We start from the raw sequence: 23,930 nt of genomic DNA on the forward strand, positions 1-23,930 counted from the left end.
TGCAGAAGCCTTTTAATTTGATGTGGTTCCACTGATTTATTTTTGCTTTTGTTGCCTGTGATTTTAATGTCATATCAAAAATACCATTGCCAAGACCAATGTCAAGGACCTTTTTATCCCTGTTTTCTTCTAGAAATTTTATAGTTTTAGGTCTAGTGTTTAAGTCTTTTATCCATTTTAAATTAATTTTTGTATATGGTGTAAGATGAATCAAATTTGCATGTGGATATCTAGTTTCCTCAGAACCGTTTATTGAAGAGATTACAATATCCTTTCCCCTTTGTGTATTCCTGGAAAACTTGTCAAAGATAATTGTGTGTGAGTGGGTTTATTTTTAGGCAAATACATGTAGACTTTGAGTCAGCAGTTCCTCCTGTGGGTATATGGCCTTACAAATATACTCACACATATACAGAGCAACTTAAGTATAAGGTTATTTATTGTACATGGTTTTTAATATCAAAATGCCTATCAATGTGAGGCAGGATAAACAGGTTATGGCACATTCATACAATGAAACACTATTTAAGCATGGATGTATAAGGAAGATCACCTCAAACTAAATCAGAAAAACTTCCAAGATACATTTTTAGTGAAAAAAGCAAGATGCAGAAGTTACCATTTACACACTGTGAAGAGATGAATATATATATAATATAATATCATATGTTGCATATGTGTATCACATCTTTGAAAGGAAGTATTAATAATAGAAAATGGTAGCATGGATGCTAGCAGGGAGGGGAACCAATAGCTAGAAGGCAGAAGTGGAGTAGAAGGGCAATATTTTCTCTGTACCATTTTGTATCTATTGAATTTTGGACCACTAGGTTAAAAAGCAGAAATCTTGGAATTTTTTTGGATAGATCTAAACTTTCAGCAACAAAGAGGAAATTAGCAAATTGGGAAATAGCACTTACAAATAGACCTTAAAAAGCGGCACAAGTAAAAGAGAAAAGAACAAAAACAAATATAAAGAAGTGGTTGAACCATATGGGGAATAAATTAAAAGGAATAGACAACTATCAGTAAGTGGATCCTTATAAGAAAATAAAGGCAATGGCAGAGAAGCAATTTTTGAAGACCTGATGCCTGAAAAAATTCCCCAGAATTGAAAAAAACATGTGGGTACTCAAATAGAAAAGGCCCTCTGAGTATAAATGAGGAAAAATAAAAACTAATATCAAAACTATGTACATCACAACAAAACTAGAAAACATTGTGGATAAACAATCTTGAAAACTACTAGAGAAATTGCCAAAAAATATTAGAATTACAGAATTCTCAACAACAGTCAACTCCACAAGATCATAGAATAGTATTTCCAAAGTGCTGAGATTAAAATAACTGTCACCCTAGAATTTCATAATCAAATAAACTAGCTCATCATTCCATCTAACAATACCATTTCTCAGTGTATGTCTAGAAAAACCTTGCAACATGTGCACAAGAATATGCATTGATAATATTTGTTGCTGAAAAACTGAAAACAACCTAAGTACACATCTATAGAATAAAGGACAAAAGAATTGTGGTGTATATATAACAAAATACCATAGAACAGTTAAAATGAGTGAACTTGAGTTAATCTCTCAAGGTAGATAATGTAAGAAAACTGAGAGTGGCATGTGATGGATTTTATGTTTTAATCATGAAAACAATATATTATTTATGGATACATATTTATATAGTAAAAAATCAAAAAATACATAGGAATGGAACCAAGCAGGGCTGCCAGGTCGCTCTTCAGAGGTCGCTCTGAAGAATTTTCAGGTTCTAGATATTTGTAGAAAATAAAGGAGAAAAGTGGGACTGGGAAATATTTTGCGATCTGCCATTGTATTTCTGGTGTATGTATATATATATTTTACAGTACTGAAGCAAACACAGCAAGACAGCCAGATTTGCTATAGTAAAGTAGGAGGTACATGGGGTTGTATTAGTTAGCGGGTTTGAAATATGGTACAATAAGGCATTTGAAGCAGAGAGGTGGATGCATGTCCACCACCTGGCTGGGGCATGGCTGCTTTCTGTATTATGAGGTGTCACAGAGCGTGATGCAACAGAAGACTCAGAAGCCTTTCGAAACTTGCTCACTCACAGTTTCCCCCTGGAAGGAGAAACATCTGTGAAGTCAGAAGACGTAAAAGGAAACCAATTTAAAAACCGCGATGTGTAGCTTCATGTTTTTCATAAAATAGGAAGGAGAAAGCGAATGGTATTCTTCATTCTATCAGCTGTTTGTGACTTGGCCGGGTAATATGAGTGGAAGAACAAAGGCAAGAAGGGCTGCCAGGTTTTTCAGAGGTGGCACTGAAGAAGCTAGCAGTAGTGCTACCGGTAATGTTTTGCCATCAGAGCATGAAAACCCTGACCCAAACAGGTAGGTGACCTCGCAGAATAATGTGCCTAAGATCTTGTGTTATATATGTTTTATCTGTCACTTGTGCCTTGTTTGCCTGGAAAATAACCCAACAAATGCCAAATGGTTTCCTCCTTTTTAGAGAAAATCACTTCCAAATGGTTTCCCCTGAAGTTTTCTCTTGATCACAGTACTTTCCGTGGCTCGCTGTTTCCCTTCCATGTAATGGTATTTAGATTAATGTCAGTGGACTAGGGACAAGGACTAGGAAATAGGAGCCATTTTTTTTTTTTTAAAGAATAAACCTCAGCATCAGAAACTTGAAACCTTATAGCTAATTCACTTTTTTGTCCGTGGGCTAGCTTGTCCAGTCTTGGTGGTATGCAGAGGTTAGCACTGGCTTAGGACTCTGGACACAGAGTGGCATTTATTACATCCTTGGGTGAGAATTGACTAGAGTCTGTTAGCGGATACAAATTTTGAGCTAATAACCGTGTTTCCTGTACAGAGAATAAATGTGGAAATTACCTGTAAGGAGATGGTGGGGAGGGAGCCCTGCTTCTTGTGTTGGCCAAAGACCCAAAACCTCTCCAATTTGCTGCCTGCTGGGGAAAGAAAAACTGAAAGTAATGAAATAACCAGCCTATGAGTAAGGATGGAGCGCTTGCACAGAAACAAAATTGTCAATAAAAATAAAAGGACTACTACAAAGTTATTAGTACAAGAAGAGTAGAATTTGAAAATCACAATAGATAACAAATCATACTCACTCCCAAATCGCAGAATCCCACCAGCTGGGTGAAGGCATAAAGGAGTTTTGCAAAGCAAAGCCTGGCAGCCAGGCTTTTTAGTAAAAAGTGAATTAATCTTTGGTAAATATGTAATGTGGTGGTTTTCATTTAATTCAGCCCACCAGGAGGGATCTTCTGGGCCCTAATTGACATTTGAATCACTGTCTTTCAACAGTGGACCCCCTACTGCTCCCCACATGACCAATAATATTTAAGGTGGGGGGGAATACACTTCCTGAGTACACCTCCCTGAAGGGAAGAGAGTTAAGAAGAGAGTTAAGCAACTTCTTAGTTGTGTTTTGCATGGTTCGTGACCCTGAATGGCCAATAAACATGATTGCCTTATGCAGGGGAGATAAGCTACTCAAAGATTCTGTTTTGGGGAAGTTGGGAGGCTCACCCTCAGTCCCCTGCGGTGTTCGGGCTGCAGTTTTACAAGGCCCAACTGACATTGCAACTCAAGAGCAGATCACTGAGAGAGTGAATTTGTACATCACACGGTCAACTAACTTGAAAAATTAATACAAGTAATCTATTTATTGACAGTTGAACATAATTTTAAAGAAGGAGCAAAATTTAAATAAATACACATGTCTAAATATAAATTAAATTACTTTCAGGCTTAAGGTTACCTTCTTAGCTATTCTTTATAGACCCAGAGCAGGAAATTGTGCCTTTCAGTTGATGGAAACTAGGTCAGAAACAACAGGTGAAAAATCAAAGGTCAAATTGCTAAAGTGACTTGAAATTCTGGGGCCAGCTCTGCTCCCCTTCCCTAAACTGTAACCCAGTGCTGCAGCCAGTTGCTATCTGCAGCTAATGAGAGATCCATCTTAATGCAGTTTCTCTTATGTCTTACTAAGTAGAAACTTCTAGTTTGTCAGCTTGTAATATTTTGTCCAGAAGTCCGGAAGCTTACAGCCTTCTGCCTTAGCTTGATTAGACTATTTTAGCCTTTTTTTCCCTTTAAGGCTTTCTAAAATGTTGGGAGTGAAAAGGTTATAACTACAACCACTTTGTATTATAAAATGGTTTAACATTATATATTGGTTTAATTTATTAACAAATGAATATGCACATATTCTTGATCCAGCACTATGATCCAGCACTTCTCTTGGGACTATACCTAAATAAAATACATACATTTGTTCATCAAAAAACATGTACAAGAATGTTCCTAGCGGCATTACTTATAAGAATATCTCTTTCTCACAGCGTTGTTTATCATGGCCCCAAAGACCCACCAATGTTAGGATAGATACCCGTGTGGTATATTCACACAATGGAATACTATCCATTCATGAGAATAAATAGACCACAACCACACACAGTAGCACAGATAACTCTCACAAATGCAATGCTGAGAACAGAGGAAGACTGACGGAGCACATATACACATCGTTCCATTTACACAAAACCAGGCAAGCCGAGTTGATGGGAATAGAACTCAGGAGAACAGTTACCTTTAGTGGTGGATGTAAGATCTAATGGAGGCAAAAGAGGCGCTTCTGATGGACTGGGTGTACTCATTTGCTAGAACTGCACTAAAAAAAACACCACAGGCTTAAATAATAGAAACTTGTTCTATCCGTTTGGGAGGCCCGGAAGTCCAAGATCAAGGTTCTAGCTGATTCAGTCTTTGCCGAGGGCTCTCTTCCTGGCTTGCAGACAGCCTCCTGCTCACTATGTCCTCATGCAACCTTTCTTCTGAGTGCAGACACAGACAGAGAAAAGAACTCTGCTCTTTCTTCCTCTTTTTATAAGGACACAAATCCTATCAGTTTAGGGCCCCACTTTTATGACCTCATTTAACCTTATTAGCTGCTGAAGACCCTATGCCCAAATACAGTCACACTGAGGGCAGGCTTCAGCCTATGAAATTGGGGGGATACAATTTTTTCCGCAGCAATGAGGATAGTCTGTTCCTAGTCTGGGTGTAGCTGCATGGATATGCTCGTTCTGTGAGGGTCACTGGGCTGTACAATAGTGCTTTGTGCCTTTTCTGTATGCATGCTATATTTCAACACGAAGTGAGAAAAAGGGTTATGATGACTTTAAATAATTTCATCAGATAATTGTTAAAGTTTTTAGCTTAATACCTAATTTCTACAAAATCAGAGCCTGACTCTTTCTTTCTTTCTTTTCTTTTCTGTCTTTCTTTCTAGCTCATTCTGCATTTGAGACCTCTAGGATAATTGCCTTTGTTTTCTTCTTGTAAGCATTTAAAGAATATAAATAGGTACATAATAGCATACAGTTATGTGTGTGTGAGTGAGGGGTATGAATGTATGTATGTACACACCATGGTGAAACTATCTTCTCTCAATTTCAAAAACAATGGATTAGGAATTAAATGACTTCACAGATTCAACCTAGAATATGCAAGAATGATCACAAGCAAGTTTGTTGACTTGAATGTAGGGGCCAGTATAAAGCCCAGATTAAAGGGTAATAGTTATGTATGACATTATTAAATTCTTTTTCTAATCATTGTTTTTATTCTTTTTAGGAGAACTCGATCACGAAAGACTGTCCTAAGTATGATACTTGCATTGACTTTCCTTGTCGTAGGTAAGTATTACTTACTAAATAATGATCCTTAAAGCCGTTCCACAAGATATGTTTGCATGGTGAGAGAGATCTCAGTGGAATGACTCATATTTGTAAATAAGTGCCACAGAAAATGTTAGAGGTAACCTGCACATTCCTAAAGCATTTTTTGGTCTTTTATTTCTGATTATAAAAATAATATAAGCTGTTTTATGGAAAATTTAGAAAGTGCTTTTTTCTCTTAGAGTTTTGGTTTAAAACAGAAATTGCTTTAAAGTTAAGAATCCTTAATATATTTATTGCAAACACATTATACACTTCACCTTTTCTAAATTTGGGTGACTCAGCTTGGGAGATTTTGACAACCAAAGACTCTTGCTCATCACACTGTTCTCAAGTAAATTATTGCTAAACGTGCAGTAGTAATTTCTGACTGGGCAGTATCACAACCAACAACCCTGGTACACTGAAAAATTGCTCTTTAATATATTGACAACTTGAGGCATGGAGTTCCCATTAAAATGAGGGCAATAACCCAAGTATTGCCATGAAATCATGTTCTATAACATGGCAGTATTCTGGGCACTACTTCTTTATGACTGCACATGTGTTCCTGAACTGCTGATTTACCCTGACTCTGCACCAGCCCCAGCTCAGGCCTGCTCCATCCATTAGTTGCAGCTTGATGGGCAGGGAGTGCCCATTCCGGCTCAGTGGACCTCCAGACTAGACTCTGAATACTCCAGTTTCTAATGAGAACTACACATTGTTTGGCTTGCTCTGTTTCCCAGCTGTCTTCATCTCTGTTGACCTTGGAATTGTTACCCTCTGCTGGCCTTGCCCACCTTGCTGCTGTCTGGCTCCTCTCGTTACCCCGCTATGGATGAAACTTCCTCCTGGCACCTACCCCAGGCCTGCGTGCAGTGATTCAAACCTGTTCTTCTTAGTCTCCACTCCAGTGCCTGCATCAGGAGTGCATAGCGTGGGCATTGGAACTGTTAATATTTGTGTTCAGGATCTGTCTCATTCTGTAAATTACACCCCATATTCCCTTGAAATCTTTTAAGACACACACACACACACACACACACACACACACACACACACACATATCTTTACAGTGGATGCAACTGCTTCTTTGTATTTCCCAAGTTTAAGCTTATAACAAGTGTGCCAGATCCATTTGAGATACCACTGATATGTGAGTTATTTCAGTGGTATTAAATGACTCTGATTTTTTTTTCTCTATTGAAGTGAAGTTCACATAATGTAAAACTAATCATTTCAAGTGAACCTTTCAGTGGCATTTAGTGCACTCACAATGTTGTGCAATCACTGCCTCTATATAGTTCCTAAATATTTTTACCACCTCCAAAGGAAACCCCATACCCATCACGCGGTTGCTCTCCATTTCCCCCCTCCCAAGACCATGGCAACAAACAATCTGCATTCTATCTCTGTGGGTTTACTTACACTGAATATGTCTTATAAATGGAATCATGCAACATATGACCTTTCTCTTCCGGCTTCTTTTACTTAGCATGTTTTCAAGGTTTATTCATATTGTAGCATGTGTCAGTCCTTTATTCCTTTTTGTAGCTAAATAATATTGCATTATATGTATATACCACATTTTGTTTATCTCTTTATCCACTGATGGACATTTGAAATGTTTCCACCTTTTGGCTATTGTGAATAGTGATACTATGAACATGTATGTATATGTTTGTTTGAACATCTGTTTTCAATTCTTTTGAGTATATACCTAGTAGTGGAATCTCTAGGGAGAAACCACAAGACTGTTTTCCACAGTGGCTGCAACATTTTATATTCCCATGAGCAGCGTATGAAGAGTCCAATTTCTCCACACCTCTACTAACATTTGTTGTTTTTCTTTTTCTTTTCCTCCATTACAGCCATCCTGGTGGATTTAAAGTTGTACTTCATTGTAGTTTTGATTTCTCTAATGACTAATGATATAAAGCATCTTTTTATGTGTTTATTGACCATTTGTATATGTTCCTTAGAGAAATATCTATTCAAGTCTTTTGCTCATTTCTTCACTAGGCTATTTGTCCTTTTGTTGTTGAGTTGTAAGAGTTCCTTATAAACTCTAGATACTAGACCCTTCTCAGAGATAAGACTTAAAAATATTTTCTTTTATCCTGTAGGTTATCTTTGTACCTTCTTTATAATGTCCTTTGATATATAAAAGTATAATTTAATTTTGATGATGTCGTATCAAAGAATCCATGGCCAAATACTAGGTCATGAAGATTTATACTGTTTTATTCTAGGAGTTTTGTGGTTTTAGCTATTATATTTAGGTCATTGAACCATTTGGAGTTCATTTTTGTGTATGATGAAAGTTAAGGGTTCAATTTCTTTCTTTCTTTCTTTCTTTCTTTCTTTCTTTCTTTCTTTCTTTCTTTCTTTCTTCCTTCCTTCCTTCCTTCCTTCCTTCCTTCCTTCCTTCCTTCCTTCCTTCCTTCCTTCCTTCCTTCCTTCCTTCCTTCCTTTTTCCTTCCTTCTTTCTTTCCTTCCTTTTTTTCCTTTATTTCTTTTTTTCTTCTTTTTTTTGGGGGGGGGATGTGGATATCTAGTTGTCCCAGTACCATTTGTTGAAAAGATTATTCTTTCCCCATAGGAATCTTTGAATAGTCTCTTGGCACTTTTGCCAAAACTTAAGTGACCACAGATGTATGGATTTATTTCTGAATCTTCTGTTGCATTGGTCTATATGTCTGTCATTATGCCAGTATCACACTGTTGGGATAGGGAATTTTTAAGTAGGTATTTCTTGGAATCTATAGATAGCTTTGGATAGTATTGCCATCTCAACAATAGTAAGTCTTCCAATCCACGAGCATGGGTTGTCTTTCCATTTAGTTAGGTCTTCTTAATTCCTTTCAGCAATGTTTTCACTTTTGGTTCTAAAGTGAATCTGTAAGCAGCATATAATTGGATCATGTTTTTAAATCATTATCCTAATATCTGCATTTTGATTGAAGAGTTTAATACATTAACATTTAAATCAATTACTGTTTAGGAAGGGTTTACTTCTGCTATTTTTCTATTTTTTTGTAATCTGAGTCTTATACTTTTTTTTGTTCCTCATTTCCTCCATTACTGCCTTCTTTTATGTTTACTTGGTTTAACACCTTAAATTTCTATAGTTTGAATTGATACCAAAGTAGCTTCATTAGCATACAAATAGTCTGCTCCTATACAGCTCTGTCCCTCATTATGTTGTCAGAAATTGTATCTTTACACACTGTGTACTCATTAACATAGATTTATAATTATACTTTATGTGTTTGTCTTTTAAATTATGTAGGAAATAAAAAAAAGAGTTGCATGGCTGGGCGCGGTGGCTCACGCCTGTAATCCTAGCACTTTGGGAGGCCAAGGCAGGCGGATTGTTTGAGCTCAGGAGTTCCGGACCAGCCTGAGCAAGAGTGAGACCCCATCTCTACTAAAAATAGAAAGAAATTAATCAGACAACTAAAAATATATAGAAAAAATTAGCCGAGCACGGTGGCACATGCCTGTAGTCCCAGCTACTCGGGAGGCTGAGGCAGTAGGATCGCTTGAGCCCAGGAGTTTGAGGTTGCTGTGAGCTAGGATGACGCCACAGCACTCTAGCCCAGGCAACACAGTGAGACTCTGTCTCAAAAAAAAAAAAAAGAGTTGCAAACCAAAACCACAATACTACTGGCTTTTATTATATATTTACCTATATAGATACCTTTTGGCGGATCTTGAGTCTTCATATGGCATTGAGTTACTCTTTAATGTCCTTTCACTTCAGCCTGAATAACTCTCTTCAGTGTTTCCTGTAGGGCTGGTCTATAAAAGCCCTCAGCTTTTATTTATCTTGGTATGTCTTAATTTTTCCTTTATTTGGAAGAATAGTTTTGCTGGATATAGAATTTTTTCCCCCAGCACTTTAAATATGTCATCCCACTGTCTTCTGTCCTCCATATTTTCTGATGAGAAATCAAGTGATAATCGTATGCAGGATTCCTTGTACATGACAAGGCATTTCTGTCTTGATGCTTTCAAGATTTTTCCTGTGTCTTTTTGTCTTTTGACAGTTTGATTATAATGGATTTCCGTGTGGATCTTTTTAAGTTTGTCCTACCTGAAGTTTGTTGAGCTTCTTGGATGTGTAGATTCATGCTTTTTATGAAATTTGGGAAATTTTCAGACATTATTTCTTCAAATATTCTTTCTGCCCTTTTCTCTATATCTCTTCTTTCTGGGACTGCCACATGCGTATGTAGATCCACTTGATGGTGTCCCACAGGTCTCTTAGGCTATGTTCACTTTTCTTTCTTTCTTTCTTTTTTTTTTTTCTGTTCCTCAATCTCAATTGCTATAGTCCTGTCTTCAGGTTCACTGATTTTTTCTTCTGCCTGCTCAAATCTGCTGTTGAGCCCTCTAGTGAATTTTTTATTTTAGTTATTTCTTTTTCAGCTTCAGAATGTATATTTAGTTTCTTTCATAATTATCTTAATTAATATTCTCATTTTATTCATACATCATTTTCCTGGGCTCCATTAGCTCTTTGTCCATGTTTTCCTTTAGTTCTTGATCATATATAAAACAGTTAATTTAAAGATTTTGTTTAGTAAGTCCAATGTCTGCACTTCCTCAGGGCTGTTTTCTTTTCTTTTCTTTTCTTTTTCTCTTTTCCTTTTGAATGGGCCATGCTTTGCTATTTCATTGTATGTCTTGTAATTTGGGTTGTAAATTGGGCATTTGCATATTATAATGTGATAAACCTGGAAATCAGATTTTCTCCTTCCCCAGGACTTGCTGGTTTGTTATATGTTTATTAACTTTTTCAAACTATTTTTGCAAACTGTATTTCTTGTCATATGTGTTTACCATTCCATTATTTTAGTGGTGATCCAAGGATTTGACAGATATTTCCTTGAATTCCTGGAGAAAGAAAAAGACGAGGGGTGGGGAGGGAGGGAGGAAAAGAGAGAGAGAGAGAGAGAGATAAAGAGATTACTCTCTCAATCTTTGCAGCTTAGCTCTAAGCTGAGACATTCCTTCAAGGCTAAGCCAGTCTACCTACCCCCTCTGCCTCAGTCTTTTCCTCCTGTTTACATAAAACTCACAGACCCATCAGAGGTGCAAGCCCAGTCTCCTCTTGAAGAACATTTTCTGACCGTGTGCCCAGTCCTGGACATGCACATTGCACTGTATCTTCTCTGGTATATGCAGCAGTCTTTCTGAATTCTTTTTCCTATAAGAGACTGTCTCCTTCCTGGGCTTTTGGGTTTATGTGCCACTTCCCTCATCCACTGTTCCTTGCCCCAGGTGGGTATGGGCAATCTATGTTTTTTAACTCTTTCAACAGATATTGCCAGAAAGCCATGTCAGTCCAAAGGGTGAAATAAAACAAAAGTCAGCTTCTGTGCCAACCACTCAGGGAACCATGGGATGGGTCAAAACTCATGACCACAGTATTTTAAGAACAAGATCTTTATTAGCTGACAGGAATGTGAACTGCTGTCCCTAAAGTTGCCCCCACCGTGTTGGGAAATGGAAGGCAGTAGGAAGGTAAATTAAAATGCCACAATGCTCTCTTACCAAAAACTAGCCACCCTTTCTTCAGTTCTCTGATTGCTGTAGATTTTGGATTAGATTCTAGAGTTCCAAATAAGTTGATTCTGTCAGTCTTTGCCAGCTTATGGTGATTTCTATGTAGGACTGATTCTTTGAGTGCCCTATTCCACCATTTTCTATGTTGTCAGCCAAGGATCTGATACTCTTTTTAAGAGCTCATATATCCTCCATGCTTAGAAAAATTCCTATTAATACACATAAAATATTTTATAAATGTTTCTAGATAAATTTTTAATCAGAGTTGATCTTATCTTTAACAGGACTTCGAAGTCATCAGTGGCTTAAAGAAATAGAGTTGCCTCAAAAATCCAGACAAGTATATGCTATACTTGCAGAATATGGTTCAAGGATTTATAATTATCAGGTGATGTTTTGTTAAGTCATTTTGTATGTCACTTATTTAAAATTCCACATGCTACAAGGCTAGCTCGACTTGCAATATGTTATCTTTGTTTTGTATGAGAATATCTAATGAAAATATTGTAGGAAATGGAATTCTATTAAGTAGTTGCTATGGTTTGAATGTCCCTACTAAAACTCATGTTGAAATTTAATTGCCATTGTAACCATGGTGAAAGGTGGGACCTTTAAGGGGGAGTGGATTAATGCAGTTATCATGGTGGTCAGTTAGTTATCTCAAGAGTGGGCTCCTTAGAGCAAGTTTGGCCCCATTTCCTTCTCTGTCTCTCATGCTTGTTTGCCCTTCCACCATGGTATGACCCTCACCATGTGCTGGCACCATGTTCATAGACTTCCCAGCCTTCAGAACTGTGAGCCAAATAAACTCCTTCTCTTTATAGGTTGCTCAGTCTGTGTATTCTGTCATAGCAGCAGAGAATGGACCAAGACAGTGGTTTTATGGCTAGGAAGCCCTAAAAATTCTCCATAGCCTCTGATCCCTGCAGGCTCTCCAGGGGAAACTCAATCACAACAAAAAATGGCAAATACATCTTTTTCATTAACTTCTGCTCAACACTGGACAGTGTGGCACTGCCCCTTGTCCTGAGGCTAGCTAGATCTAAGTGAGCTTAGACTGACATCAGTCATTGAACATCCTCTGTCTGGTCCACCACCCTGTCTGCCTCTCTAGCTTTCCGGACTGAGCCTTGTCGAGTCTACGTTTGGACCTCAGAAGACAGAGGGAGAAAGATGGCAGGAGCTATGGCCAGGTTTCCACTGCTCTGTGGGAAGATGGACAGACCTGTCTCCACCTATATGTTGACCTTTTTAACCCACAGTGACTCTAGTGACCCCAGCCAGTGGCCTTGGATCTATCTGATCAGATTCATACTTCATGTTCTGCTCCCTCAGCAGCTCTGAAATCCTCTACTTCCCAGTTCCTCCAGAAACTGCCTCATTCCAATGTGTCTTGCCACATGGAATCCCTAAAAGGGAGGAGACTGTACTTGTATTGCCCTTGCAGTAGTCCAGCGAGGAAACTTCCCTTTGAGGTTCATAGATTGACACCTGGAATTGCTTTCAATCTCAAAGATGCTGCTCACGCTGCGTATATTGAGAGCCTGTGAGCCCTCAGACCTGACAGCCATGTGGAAACCCCACCAAGAGAGTCAGTGTGAGATAGCTCCTACACCACAGGTTTCTCACATCAAAGACTAGGACCCAGGCCTACGGGGGCTGCGCCTGGATAGTTAGGTCATCACCAGAAAAACAGCGATGAGCATGCAGGGTGGACAGGATTGCTCCAACATTGCCATGGTGCCCAGATGTTTGGTCAACCAACAGTCTAGATGTTGCTGTGAAGGTATATTGTAGAAATGATTAATGTTTAAATCAATAGACATTTTTTATACCTCGTCCTAGAGTCCAAAGGCATAAATCAATAGAATTTAAGTAAAGGAGATTACCCTCCACGATACAATGTGGGTAGGCCTCATTCAATCAGATAAAGTTTTAAGAGTAAAGACTGAGGTCACCCAAGGAAGAAGAAATTCTGCCTCCAGATGGCCGCAGACTCGAGCTGCAACATCAACTCTTCCCTGGTTTGCCAGCCTGCCAGCCTTCCCTGTAGATTTCAGACTTGCCAGCCCCTACAATCATGTAAACCAATTCCTTTAAATAAATCTCTCTATATATATTATACATCAGGTTGGTTCTGTCTGTCTGGAGAACTCTGACTAATATGTTCGTAAGCTTCTCTAGCACGTTCTGTTAGGGCCTGAACATTGGATGCTCCCTATGCCCACAATATTCTGCTACAGATCATTGTAGGGGCAATTCCTTTATGAAATTCCAGCCAGCTTAAATGTCACCCCCTGACACAAGCTTCTGTAACAACACCCAGGTAGAGGTGAATCATAATGTTACCTCTACTTTATCTTAGACACCCATTGATTTCTTAACCAGCTCTCTTCCTGCCTTCTCCCCTTTTTGCTAAAATGTAGTGAGCAGGGAGCTTGTCTAGAGCTTAGAACAGTACCCACATGCGTGGAGTGTTAATAAATACCTGCATGAATGAATGAATGATTTGGCAGCATCGTCGATCACATTTTCAAAAAGCACACTTTCCTTCCGCCTCCCAATTTTAGGCTGACCAACATACTCAAGAGTTCCTTTAGAAATTTCTAAGGTTGTGTTTCTAAAGACAGTATTTTTCATGAGGTTGAGGTTCAGCTATGGTCATTTATCTTTGACCAGATTGCACTGGTTTGCACACGGGCAAAAGCTCTGTGGGAAACCATTTGAGACTGATAGTGAATCTATATGAGCTCTTTATAACTCTCAAGCTACATGCAATAGATGCTATTTAGTGGCTTGTTCTTATTCACTTAATAACAGCATATTTTAAACGTGCATGTTCCCTTGCTTTTAGATATTATTTTACAGCAGCATTTTATGTCTGACTAATATCCAATGAATAATATATTCAATAAATACTTATTTCTAAACAATTGGATTGTTTCTAATTTTTTAATATTATCAACATAAATATCATGTGGCTAAATCATTTCACCTATCCTTGATTATTTACTTAGGATAAACTCCCAGAGGAAAAATAAAGAGAAAATATTCACAACTTTTAGGTTACCTTATTTTTATATTGAATCTTTTTTTTTTTTTTTTTTTTTTTGAGACAGAGTCTCACTCTCTTGCCTGGACTAGAGTGCCGTGGCGTCACCCTAGATCACAGCAACCTCAAACTCCTGGGCTCAAGCAATCCTTCTGCCTCAGCCTCCCGAGTAGCTGGGACTACAGGCATGCGCCACCATGCCCGGCTAATTTTTTCTATATATTTTTAGTTGTCTGATTAATTTTTTTCTATTTTTAGTAGAGACGGGGTCTCGCTCTTGCTCAGGCTGGTTTCAAACTCCTGAGCTCAAACAATCCTCCCTCCTTGGCCTCCCAGAGTGCTAGGATTACTATATTGAATCTTGATGACTCGATACTGCTTTGCAAAAATATGGATATGCCTCCCCACCTTCCACCGTGGAGAACAGGAAAACAGTAATAGTTAAGCATCAGAAGTGACCCTGAGCAGACCAAGTACATATTTCATTTTATCCTTAAAATGACCCGTTAGTAAGAGTAATACTAAATCCATTTAAGGATTAGGAAGCTGGATAGAACAGTGAAGAAAAGCAGCCTGAGGTCACACAGCTGCAAAATCCAGAGCTGGAATTCAAACCTAGACTTTGCTGAGCCTGGGCCTGCCATCCAGACACAGACTTTGCTCACTGCTACAGTGAGGACAAAATTGTATTGTCACATGCTGTGTAGCCTCAGCGACTACAGAATCATCTTCGCTTAGTCCATTTGTGCTGTTGTAATAAAATGCCACAGACTGTGTAATTCATAAAGAACAAAAATTTATTTCTCACAGTTCCAGAGGCTGGGAAGTCCAAGATCAAGGCACGAGCTTTCTGTGTTTACTTCGGGCCTTCTTGCTGTGTTCTTACATGGCAGAAGGTGGAAGGGCCAAAGGGGCCTGAACTAGATCCCGTGGTTCCTTTAACAAGGGCACTAGTCCCTCCTGGTACTAGCACAGTGGGGATTAAGTTTCAGCAGGAGTTTTGGAAGGGACATAAACATTCAAAGCATGGCAATCACAGTGAAGAATTCAAGACCAATGATTTCAAATTACTTACTCCAACATTTAATTGGTTTATATCTAAAAACCTATTATATTAAGCAGTAAGCTTAATTATTTACTCAGGGGAACAGCCTGCAACTATTACATCTTCTATAATTCACCGGGAAGTTATATGATTCAAAATTAAGTGTTTTATGGGATTTTGTTGAAGGAAAAAAAAAAAAAACTTTTAACGGCTATGTGAAACATTTGTTAACACTTTATTGAATTTTTCCCAGTTCAAATTACTAGAGCTGTGTTCTAAGGTATAAAACTTTTGGTCTCAGTCAACATTATCTGAAGAAAAAAAACCCACAAATGAAACTATGGCTCTGCCCACAGCTATTTCTTTTCCAGCCTTTACCTGACTCCCTAATTTCCCATTCCCTGTAAATGCTACATCTGCTCAGTTGACAGCTCATGCAGTCCTAATCCATCAGGACTGAGATTGGGCACACAGGTTTCATGAGGAGTTTCGTTACAGAAAACAATATCCCTGGAGGCTGTGCCATCTTCACAAATACTCTGAACATCCTAACATTCTGTGAGAATTTGCTTGACTTTGTTTTGAGGCTGACAGCCTACAGGGAAGAATGTTCTAGGGAAGTTCTTAGGGCACTCCCCAATCTTATCATCAGGAGTGTTACAGAGCGATTATGAACCATACACAAAGCAGCCTCTGCAACACTTTTTTTAATTTTTTTGTTTACATTGTGTGTGCTGTAAATTTTGGTTATCCATCTCCCGCCCCCCCCTTCATTTGGTTGCTATGATGTTCAGAAACAAATTTGGGGCCCACAGCTAATAACATCAAGGAATTTAAGGCATGAGTATGTTTTAACCCCTCCTGTTATCTCACTTTTCCAATCCTTATTTTCCCTTCACTTTTATTTCCTCACTTACTTTTTTTCTATATATATTCCGATAGTGGAACGCTCCTAAATGCTTTCGGGAATGAAACAAAATAAAAATGTTTCAAGAATTATGGAAAATTTTATTTTTCAAGGAATTCAAATTCATTTATCAGCAAATTAATTAAGGAGTATTTCCTATATGTTCTTTTAAGGCTAGAATAGAAAAAAGCAAGAAATTGAAAATGCTGCCCGTACTGACAGAACTCACTCAAACAGAATTTTAAAAACTAGAAAGAAAATCTCTACTTGCCCATAATAAGCTCCCAAATCATATCCCTGTCAAAAGAAAAATGTTGAGGGGAGCATATAAGAAATAAAATTGCTCAGCAAAAAAAAAAAAAGCAAGATAACATTCTTCTGTGTGCCATACTGTGTTCCATTCCATTATCACACATCGCATGACGGTGTTTATGATACGTCGCTTTGTGCATTGCACTGCTCTGGGCACAGCAAACCGATGGGACATATTGACGATCACCATAGGAGGTTGAAAGGTGACCCTTCAAAAGTTATGTCCACTTCCTGACCCCCAGAACCCCTGAATATGATTTTCATTTGGGAAAAGGATATTTGCAGATGTAATTAAGGATCTTGAAATGAAATCACCCTGGATCACTCAGATAAGCCCTAAATCCAAGGATCTCTTTAAAAGACTCCCGGAGAGACACACAGATAGAAGAGAAGGGGCCATGTAAGGACAGAGGCAGAGACTGGAGTGATGCAGTCACATGCCAAGTAACTCCTGCAGCCACTAGAAGCTGGAAGAGGCCAGAAGCAGAATGTCCCTGAGGGCCGCCAGAGGAAAGCACAGCCCTATGGACACCTTAATTTCAGACTTCAGCCTCCAGAATTGTGAGAGCATGAATTTCTGTTGTTTCAAGCTGCCCAGTTTTTAGTCATTTGTTATGGCAGCCCCAGGAACTCATGGGGTCCCTTTGAGTTCTCTGTTGGGCGCCTAAAGTGTGAACTTTGTTGCTAAAAGGATGTAATCCCTAAATATCTGCATGTGGGCTTCCCTGCCTGGCAGGGGGAATATGAGGATGAGACAGAATTCTGGAAACTACTGCTGGAATCCTGCAAGATTTAAGGGAACTGATTGCTAGAGTTGAACTCAGTGTTTCAAACTTTATCATTTCTTCACTCTAATCTGTATTATTAATATTTTCTTGGCATCTGTTAAAGGTACTGCCCTCCTAACCAATGATAAACCACCACGGTAAAATATGTAGGGCAGGAGAGTTCCGGACCGTAAAGAAAGGATGTCAGAGGTCATTCCTCAATGGGTGCTGTGGATCGTTTCTACCGGAGTCCTGCTGGGAAGGGACTACCCTTTCACATGTCTCCTCCCCCTCCCACCAGCCTGTTCACTCTGGTGTTGGCCTCAGCACCCTTTCATATTGGTGCTTCAAGGCTCTATGTTTTGCCCTCCTTTTCTCACTGTGGGTAATATTATGGACCTTCTCCAATATTCCAATATTATAGAATAGGTGCTGTGTGCACGTGTGAGTATGCATGTGTGTGTATGTGTGCATTTGTGTGCATGTATGTGTGTGTGTTTGTGAGTGTGTGTGTATGTTCGTGTCTCATGCTGGGAACAGACAGGTAGGGTGGGTGTGCAGGGCTTCAGGATGCTCCCAGGCTGGTGACCACTGGGGCATCTGAAATGTGAGCTCCCGACCGCCATCATCCGTGGGAGCACCTAGAGGAGACACAGTGGGAAGAGCTTAGGGGCACAGAGGCACAGGCTGGCCAAGGCCCAAGGTCGTCTCGGTGGGAGGAAGAGGTGGTGAGGCCCTTCCGCATTCCAGGCAGAGGGACAGAGTGTGCAGTAGTCAGACAGAGCAGACCCATGGTGCTGCCTGCATTCTGGCATCCACTGTCTCTCCAGGGTTTACGTTTTAACTGACAGTCTCCACAGCAGCCCTACAGCCACACGTCTTGTCCAAAGGGCAATGTTATCTTCCCCTGGTGTTCGTGTCTTGGTTTGAGCACCACCCCTTCACACGTGAGGACATCTGTACCAGACACCTCATCAGTGTTAGATAAATGTCTGCAATTTTCTGATTGTTATTGCTAATCTAACCCCAAAGTAGTAATAATCACATCCCTTTCTTATTTACAATTGAGAGGCCCCCTCTTTGTTCAGGGACAAGACCAAAGAACTCAGCATGGCCCTCTGCTCCCTGGACTTTTCCAAATCAGCCAAGGTCCCTCCCGCCCCCCGACTCCTCTCCCTTTCCCTCCCTCTATCTTCCTCTCCTCTCCATCTCCTTCCCTCCTCCCCGCCAGACTCTGTTTAATATTTTCACAATCCTGAGAAACAGCAAATGATGTGCCCATCTTAGAGCTCCTATTGAATGTCACTCATTATTAAATAGATTTGTGTGTTGCCTCGTCTCTTCCGAATGTGATAACTACACACGAGTGAGGCTGAGAAAGATGCAGGTAGCTTAGAGGATGCTCCTGTGTTCCAGCCGGCTCTTAGTGTGTATCAAGAGTTGAAGTGTGATTCTTCCCCCTTTCTGAGCAAAGAAAAAAATAGCTCTATTTGAATACACAGAATTCAGAATGATTTAACTTTTTTTTTTTTCAGGCCAGACTTCGTATGCCGAAGGAACAACTGGAACTATTGAAGTGAGTGAGATGTTCTGATATGCACCACTTTCTGGTGTGGTTCCAAATATGAAATGTTCTTGTAAAATTATACAACTAAAATAATTTCTCCATAATAATAATAATATACCTTTCCTCTTCGTGCCAGTTAGGAGCATTTTTGTGGCCTTTTCCTCTTGTCTATTATGAAAAGACAACATATCTGTTTTTAAATAATGTATATGCTTAAGTGGGGGAAAGCAGTTTTTCTTGGGTTGTTTCCTCCTTCTGATAAGTTCAAATAAAAATAAACATACTATTTTAAATATTAAATATAACATGTATAGATTAATTTACCTCTGACCTTTTAATCCTTTCTCTTTTTTTTCTTTTTCTTCCTCCTTTCATTCTATCTGCATATATGAGTAGAGAAGTGCTAGGAATGATGTCACAAATGGTAATGATGATTATTTCTGGGGGTAAAATATTGGGTTATTTCTCAGAGTAACTTTTGTTTTTTATGCTTTTCTTTACCTCTTTTTTCTTTATAATAAGCATGTATTTTTAAAACAAAAACAATAGCATTTTTATTAAAGGAAATTACTTGACCTTTTATATAAATATGATCTCTATTTTGTTACTAATTTTTTGCCTGGAATAAAAACTGTTAGAAACACACCAAAATTTAACAATGTTGTTTCTTCAAAATGTTGTATTTTTCCAATTTTAACATGTATTGTTTTACAATTTGGGAAAAAATACTAGATAAGTAGTGCCTATATTTTTCCATAAAGAAATACTTAGATACTTGACATTTTCTTATTCTCTCTACCAGTAAGTTTTAAACAGTAAAAGTAGAGGAACTCATTCTTGGAAAGCAAAATCTTGCCCTCTCAGGCTACCAATAAAAGTTAAAAGGTCCCCTTAGCTGGATGCCCCCTCACCCCACTTTCCAAAGTCACTTTCATAGAACTCCAGGCCACAGTTTGAAAACCACTGCTCTGTATGACACTTGAAATGCAAGGTGTCCTGATTTGAAGGAGGACAACAGGACAACGTGGGATTTAGGACTCCCATGTGTGAAGTCACCCAGCCAGGGACAGGCAAGGTTGACTGAGCCCTGCCTGCCAGGCACAGAGCCCAGCCAAGCACTAGGACACCCTCTACAAAGTGTCATGTCTCTGCTTTTCTTATGTTGTGGAAAGTAATGCTTTAGACAAATGGGCATTCTCTGCTCTCCTGTCGCTCGAGAATTTATTTCCTCAACACCTAAGACACCTGTTCACGTGGCTGGCACCAAAGCCCAGCTGCGGTGATGACACACGCTTTACACCTTCCTCCTCTCATGCTGTGGTTCTCCATTTATAGGAAAGAAAGCCAGACTTTGGAAAGCAATTTTCGAGACATTCTATTTTTAATTGAGCAAATAGATGTTCTGAAGGCACTGCTCAGAGATGTGAAGGACGGTGCGTACAATCAGAGCTGGAGCGCCCACGGAGACCCTGCCGGGCCTCAGGACGCCACGGAGGCCCTGGATGAGGCAAGCTGCTGGGTGGCATGGTGGGGCAAGGGTGAATTAGTATTTGCTGTCCTGCCACATCCCGCCACTCCTCTGGGTGGAGAATTGAGTGCTAACTGATACTTGGCTTGTGTCCTCCCTCTTCTTTAAGATTATTCCCTGACATTAGCTTTTCAAAAACGCTGTGTCACACAGAAGGCATTCTATTGCATATGCCTTACTTCACCCCAAAATAAATAACTGATTCTGTTTTATTTTCTAGTAAAAAGACAAAAAAATGAAAGGTCACTCAGAAACAGCAGTCTCTGAAGGTCCCTACACAAATACTTAAATAGCAGATTTTCAGTCATCGCCCTCATAGCTGGTGTATTTGGAAAGGTCAGCACCAGATTTTGGCAAAATTATGATGAAAACCAATGAGCTTGGTTTTGCTTCTTTCTCTTCTGCTGCTACCAGCACTACCTTCTATTCCTTCCTTGATGTCTACTTTTTGAAATGCACAGATACCCGACACTGACCACTTGCTGCCTTCCCGGCCCCATTTCATCTTTAGTGAGAACTCGAACTGTTATCTCTGCCCAGAATATTGGCTTTTTTTTTGAATGAGAGTATCCTTCAGAACCCAATATTGATTCAAGTGGATGAAAAATTTCTGATATAAGCAATCATGCAGTTTGTATACACTGCCTTAATTTCCAAATAGCTCTAGTCTTTATTGCTAAGCGTAGGATACGAATGCAAAAGAGAGCACAATTGTTCACATGGTGAGACCTCATCTTGCACTTTACCAGGAGAGAACTGTGTACCGTGTTTAGGGCTTCCCGAGGGGCCCCAGGGTCACCATGCTGTGTGACCTTGTGGGAGTCCCTGAGTACACCTTTGCTTTAGTCACCTCACATGCCTGCGAAGGACTGCCCCCACAGAGCTGTGAAGACGACACTGCGAGTCCATGTGATGTGCCTGCTTCAGAATGCTGCTGCTAGGTGTTCGCTGTCATCATTATTTTGCAGATTAAGGAATTTACGTCCAAATCAGTAAAGCGAATGGTTAAAACCCAAGTATTTGGCAAAGATTGTTAACAGAAAACTGTTTTTAAAATTTGTACAGGAAATGACAAACTTGGTCAATTACGTGCTTAAGAAGTTGAGAGAGGACCAAGTCCAGATGGCTGATTATGCCCTGAAGTCGGCTGGTGAGTATAGAAAAAGTGAAAAGACAAGCATTAAAAAAAAGAATGTGTTAAATATGTCTCTCTTCTCTAAATTTCTCTATAAGGAAAACATATTTATCTATCTGGTAACTTGAGAGGGGATAAAAAATTAATAAATTCAGATAATAAAGAAGAAACTAAAAATGGTTGTCATTGATTGCTTTCTGAATGCAAATCTTAGAGAGACACAACCTGTACGACTTCATCAGTGTGTGTCCAGGAGAACCACCAGCAAAGCTGGGATGCCACAGTGAAGTTGAGGAATGCAGAAAATGTTATAATATTTTATATTATTGTGTATTTAAATGACTTGTAACGGCTAATCTTAATGCATTGCTAGTGATTAAATGACAGGGTTTAAAAGTTGTATGTAAAGTAATGTTCTTAATATCTTCTAATTAAAATTACTTCTTAAGGGCTTAGGCGGTGAATCGTTAACTTTGGTCTTCCCTATCACGCCCCGCCTGTACTACTCTATGAACAAGACGTGCTCAGTGAGCAATGTGGAAGGAAAGAAGGGAGGGGTGAGAGGGAGAGAAGGAGGAAGAAAATATAAAACACACAGTAACACTAATTTTAATCAATTGGCAGTCAAACTTATGCTGAGGAAATAAATTTCTGTTTTGCATGCACTGGAGAGCATTTGGAAGAGAAGGATGACAAAGTCACGTGAGTGTGTGTTTTTCAAGAGAGTGAGCTAGGACAGAACTTTCCTGAACCTGGTTCCCTGAAGCATGGGGAACATGAGCATTAGGATAAGATGGAGGAAGAAATAGTTTTTTTCCTCCCAGTTTTGGCATTCTGATACACTTGTTTAATGCTTTACTCCCTCCTTTCTGTTGAATGTATTGGCAAATTCCATTTTGAAAAACACGTGCTGACTAAGGTAAGTCCACGAGTATCCCATGTAGAATAAGGAAAAGCAGAAAAGGTTATGGCTTCTCAATAACTTTCAGCGTGAAAACACAATGGCAGCTCTGGTTTGGCCAAGATGGAAAAGGCCCATTTTAATCTCTCTCTCCAGCGAATTACAATGGAAAAATCTGGAAAAAATTCAAGAGCAGCTACCTTAGTGTGATGAAAAGTAGACAAAAGCAGCCAGATGGTACAAGGGAACCAAAACTGCAGGAGTGACTGTGTGGGAGCGAGTTTTCTTTTTTCTTTTCTTTTTTTCTCGAAGCTTAGGCTGAGGCAGGCTGTAATTACAGAGTTGCAAAACAGCAGAGCTAAAATTGTGGGAGAAACCCCATTTTTCTATCCCAAGAACCAGAATAAAGTAGTCCTGTGGGCCAGAGAGTATGGGGAGAAGGCCTGGGAAGACAAGCTGGAGAGAAGACACCTGCTGTCATGTCTGTCTGCAGCCAGTTTCTGGGCTCACCTCTCCGCTGCTCATTCAAGGGCACAGAACTGAAACAGCATGGCAGAGGCTTTGAGAATTTGACGAGGATTTAAACCTTGGCCCAAGTCTCGTATCAAGCCCTGAGTGGCACGTGTGCAAGACAGGCCTATAGCAAAGGTTCGGAAACTGAACTGAGATGGGAACCACCACCCAAAGAAAAGACGGGAGCGCTTGTGCCCTGAACATCTCTGGGCTGATGGCTGAAACAAATGAAAACATTACCTGGTAGTTTGTTATAGGACTCAGAGACTCACAATATGATATTCAATATGTCTGGAGTAGAATTCACAATTACTCAGCATGCAAAGACCTAGGGAAATGAGACTAATTTCCAAGAGAAAAGACAAGCAACAGATGCCAGCCCATCATGACACAGATGTTAGAATTATCACACAAAGACTTGAAACAACTGGTATAACACACTTCATAAGGAGAAGGTAAGTACACTTGAAATGAATGAAAAGATACAAGTTCTCAGCCAAGAAATCGAAACTATAAAATGAACTCGATGGAAATTTTAGAAGTGAAAAATACAATATCTGTTAATAAAATTAAAATTCTATTTAACAATAGAAAAACAAGGACAGAGAAAAGAAGTGGTGAAATTGAAGATAGATCAATAGAAATTATCCAATTCAAAGAATGCAAAAAATTTTAAGAAATAAATATGAACAGAGCTTCAGAAACCTATGGGACAATATAAAAAGAAGTAATATTCTTATCCTTGTAATCTGAGAGGGAGATAAGGAAGGGATCAATGTAGAAAAATAATTTGAAGAAGTAATGTCTTGAAAACATCTCAAATTTGATTTTAAAATACATAAATTTACAGATTCAAGAAACAGCAAATCAGAAACAAGATA

At 39.2% G+C, this 23,930-nt stretch overlaps 1 protein-coding gene across 1 annotated transcript in view; it reads left to right on the top strand.

Annotated features, from left to right (window-relative positions):
- The first annotated feature begins 2,261 nt into the window (after positions 1–2,261).
- The window catches only part of SUN3 (Sad1 and UNC84 domain containing 3), a 32,901-nt gene continuing 11,232 nt past the window's right edge, over positions 2,262–23,930 (top strand). The window contains exons 1-6 of the mRNA XM_012646894.1: positions 2,262–2,383; positions 5,663–5,724; positions 11,607–11,710; positions 18,941–18,981; positions 20,308–20,467; positions 21,566–21,650. Coding sequence (XP_012502348.1) covers positions 2,262–2,383; positions 5,663–5,724; positions 11,607–11,710; positions 18,941–18,981; positions 20,308–20,467; positions 21,566–21,650 — 574 coding nt within the window. The remainder of the gene's footprint in view (positions 2,384–5,662; positions 5,725–11,606; positions 11,711–18,940; positions 18,982–20,307; positions 20,468–21,565; positions 21,651–23,930) is intronic.

This window comes from Propithecus coquereli, unplaced genomic scaffold, assembly GCF_000956105.1.
Source record: "Propithecus coquereli isolate 6110/MARCELLA unplaced genomic scaffold, Pcoq_1.0 Scaffold252, whole genome shotgun sequence".
NCBI classification, from domain to species: Eukaryota; Metazoa; Chordata; class Mammalia; order Primates; family Indriidae; genus Propithecus; species Propithecus coquereli.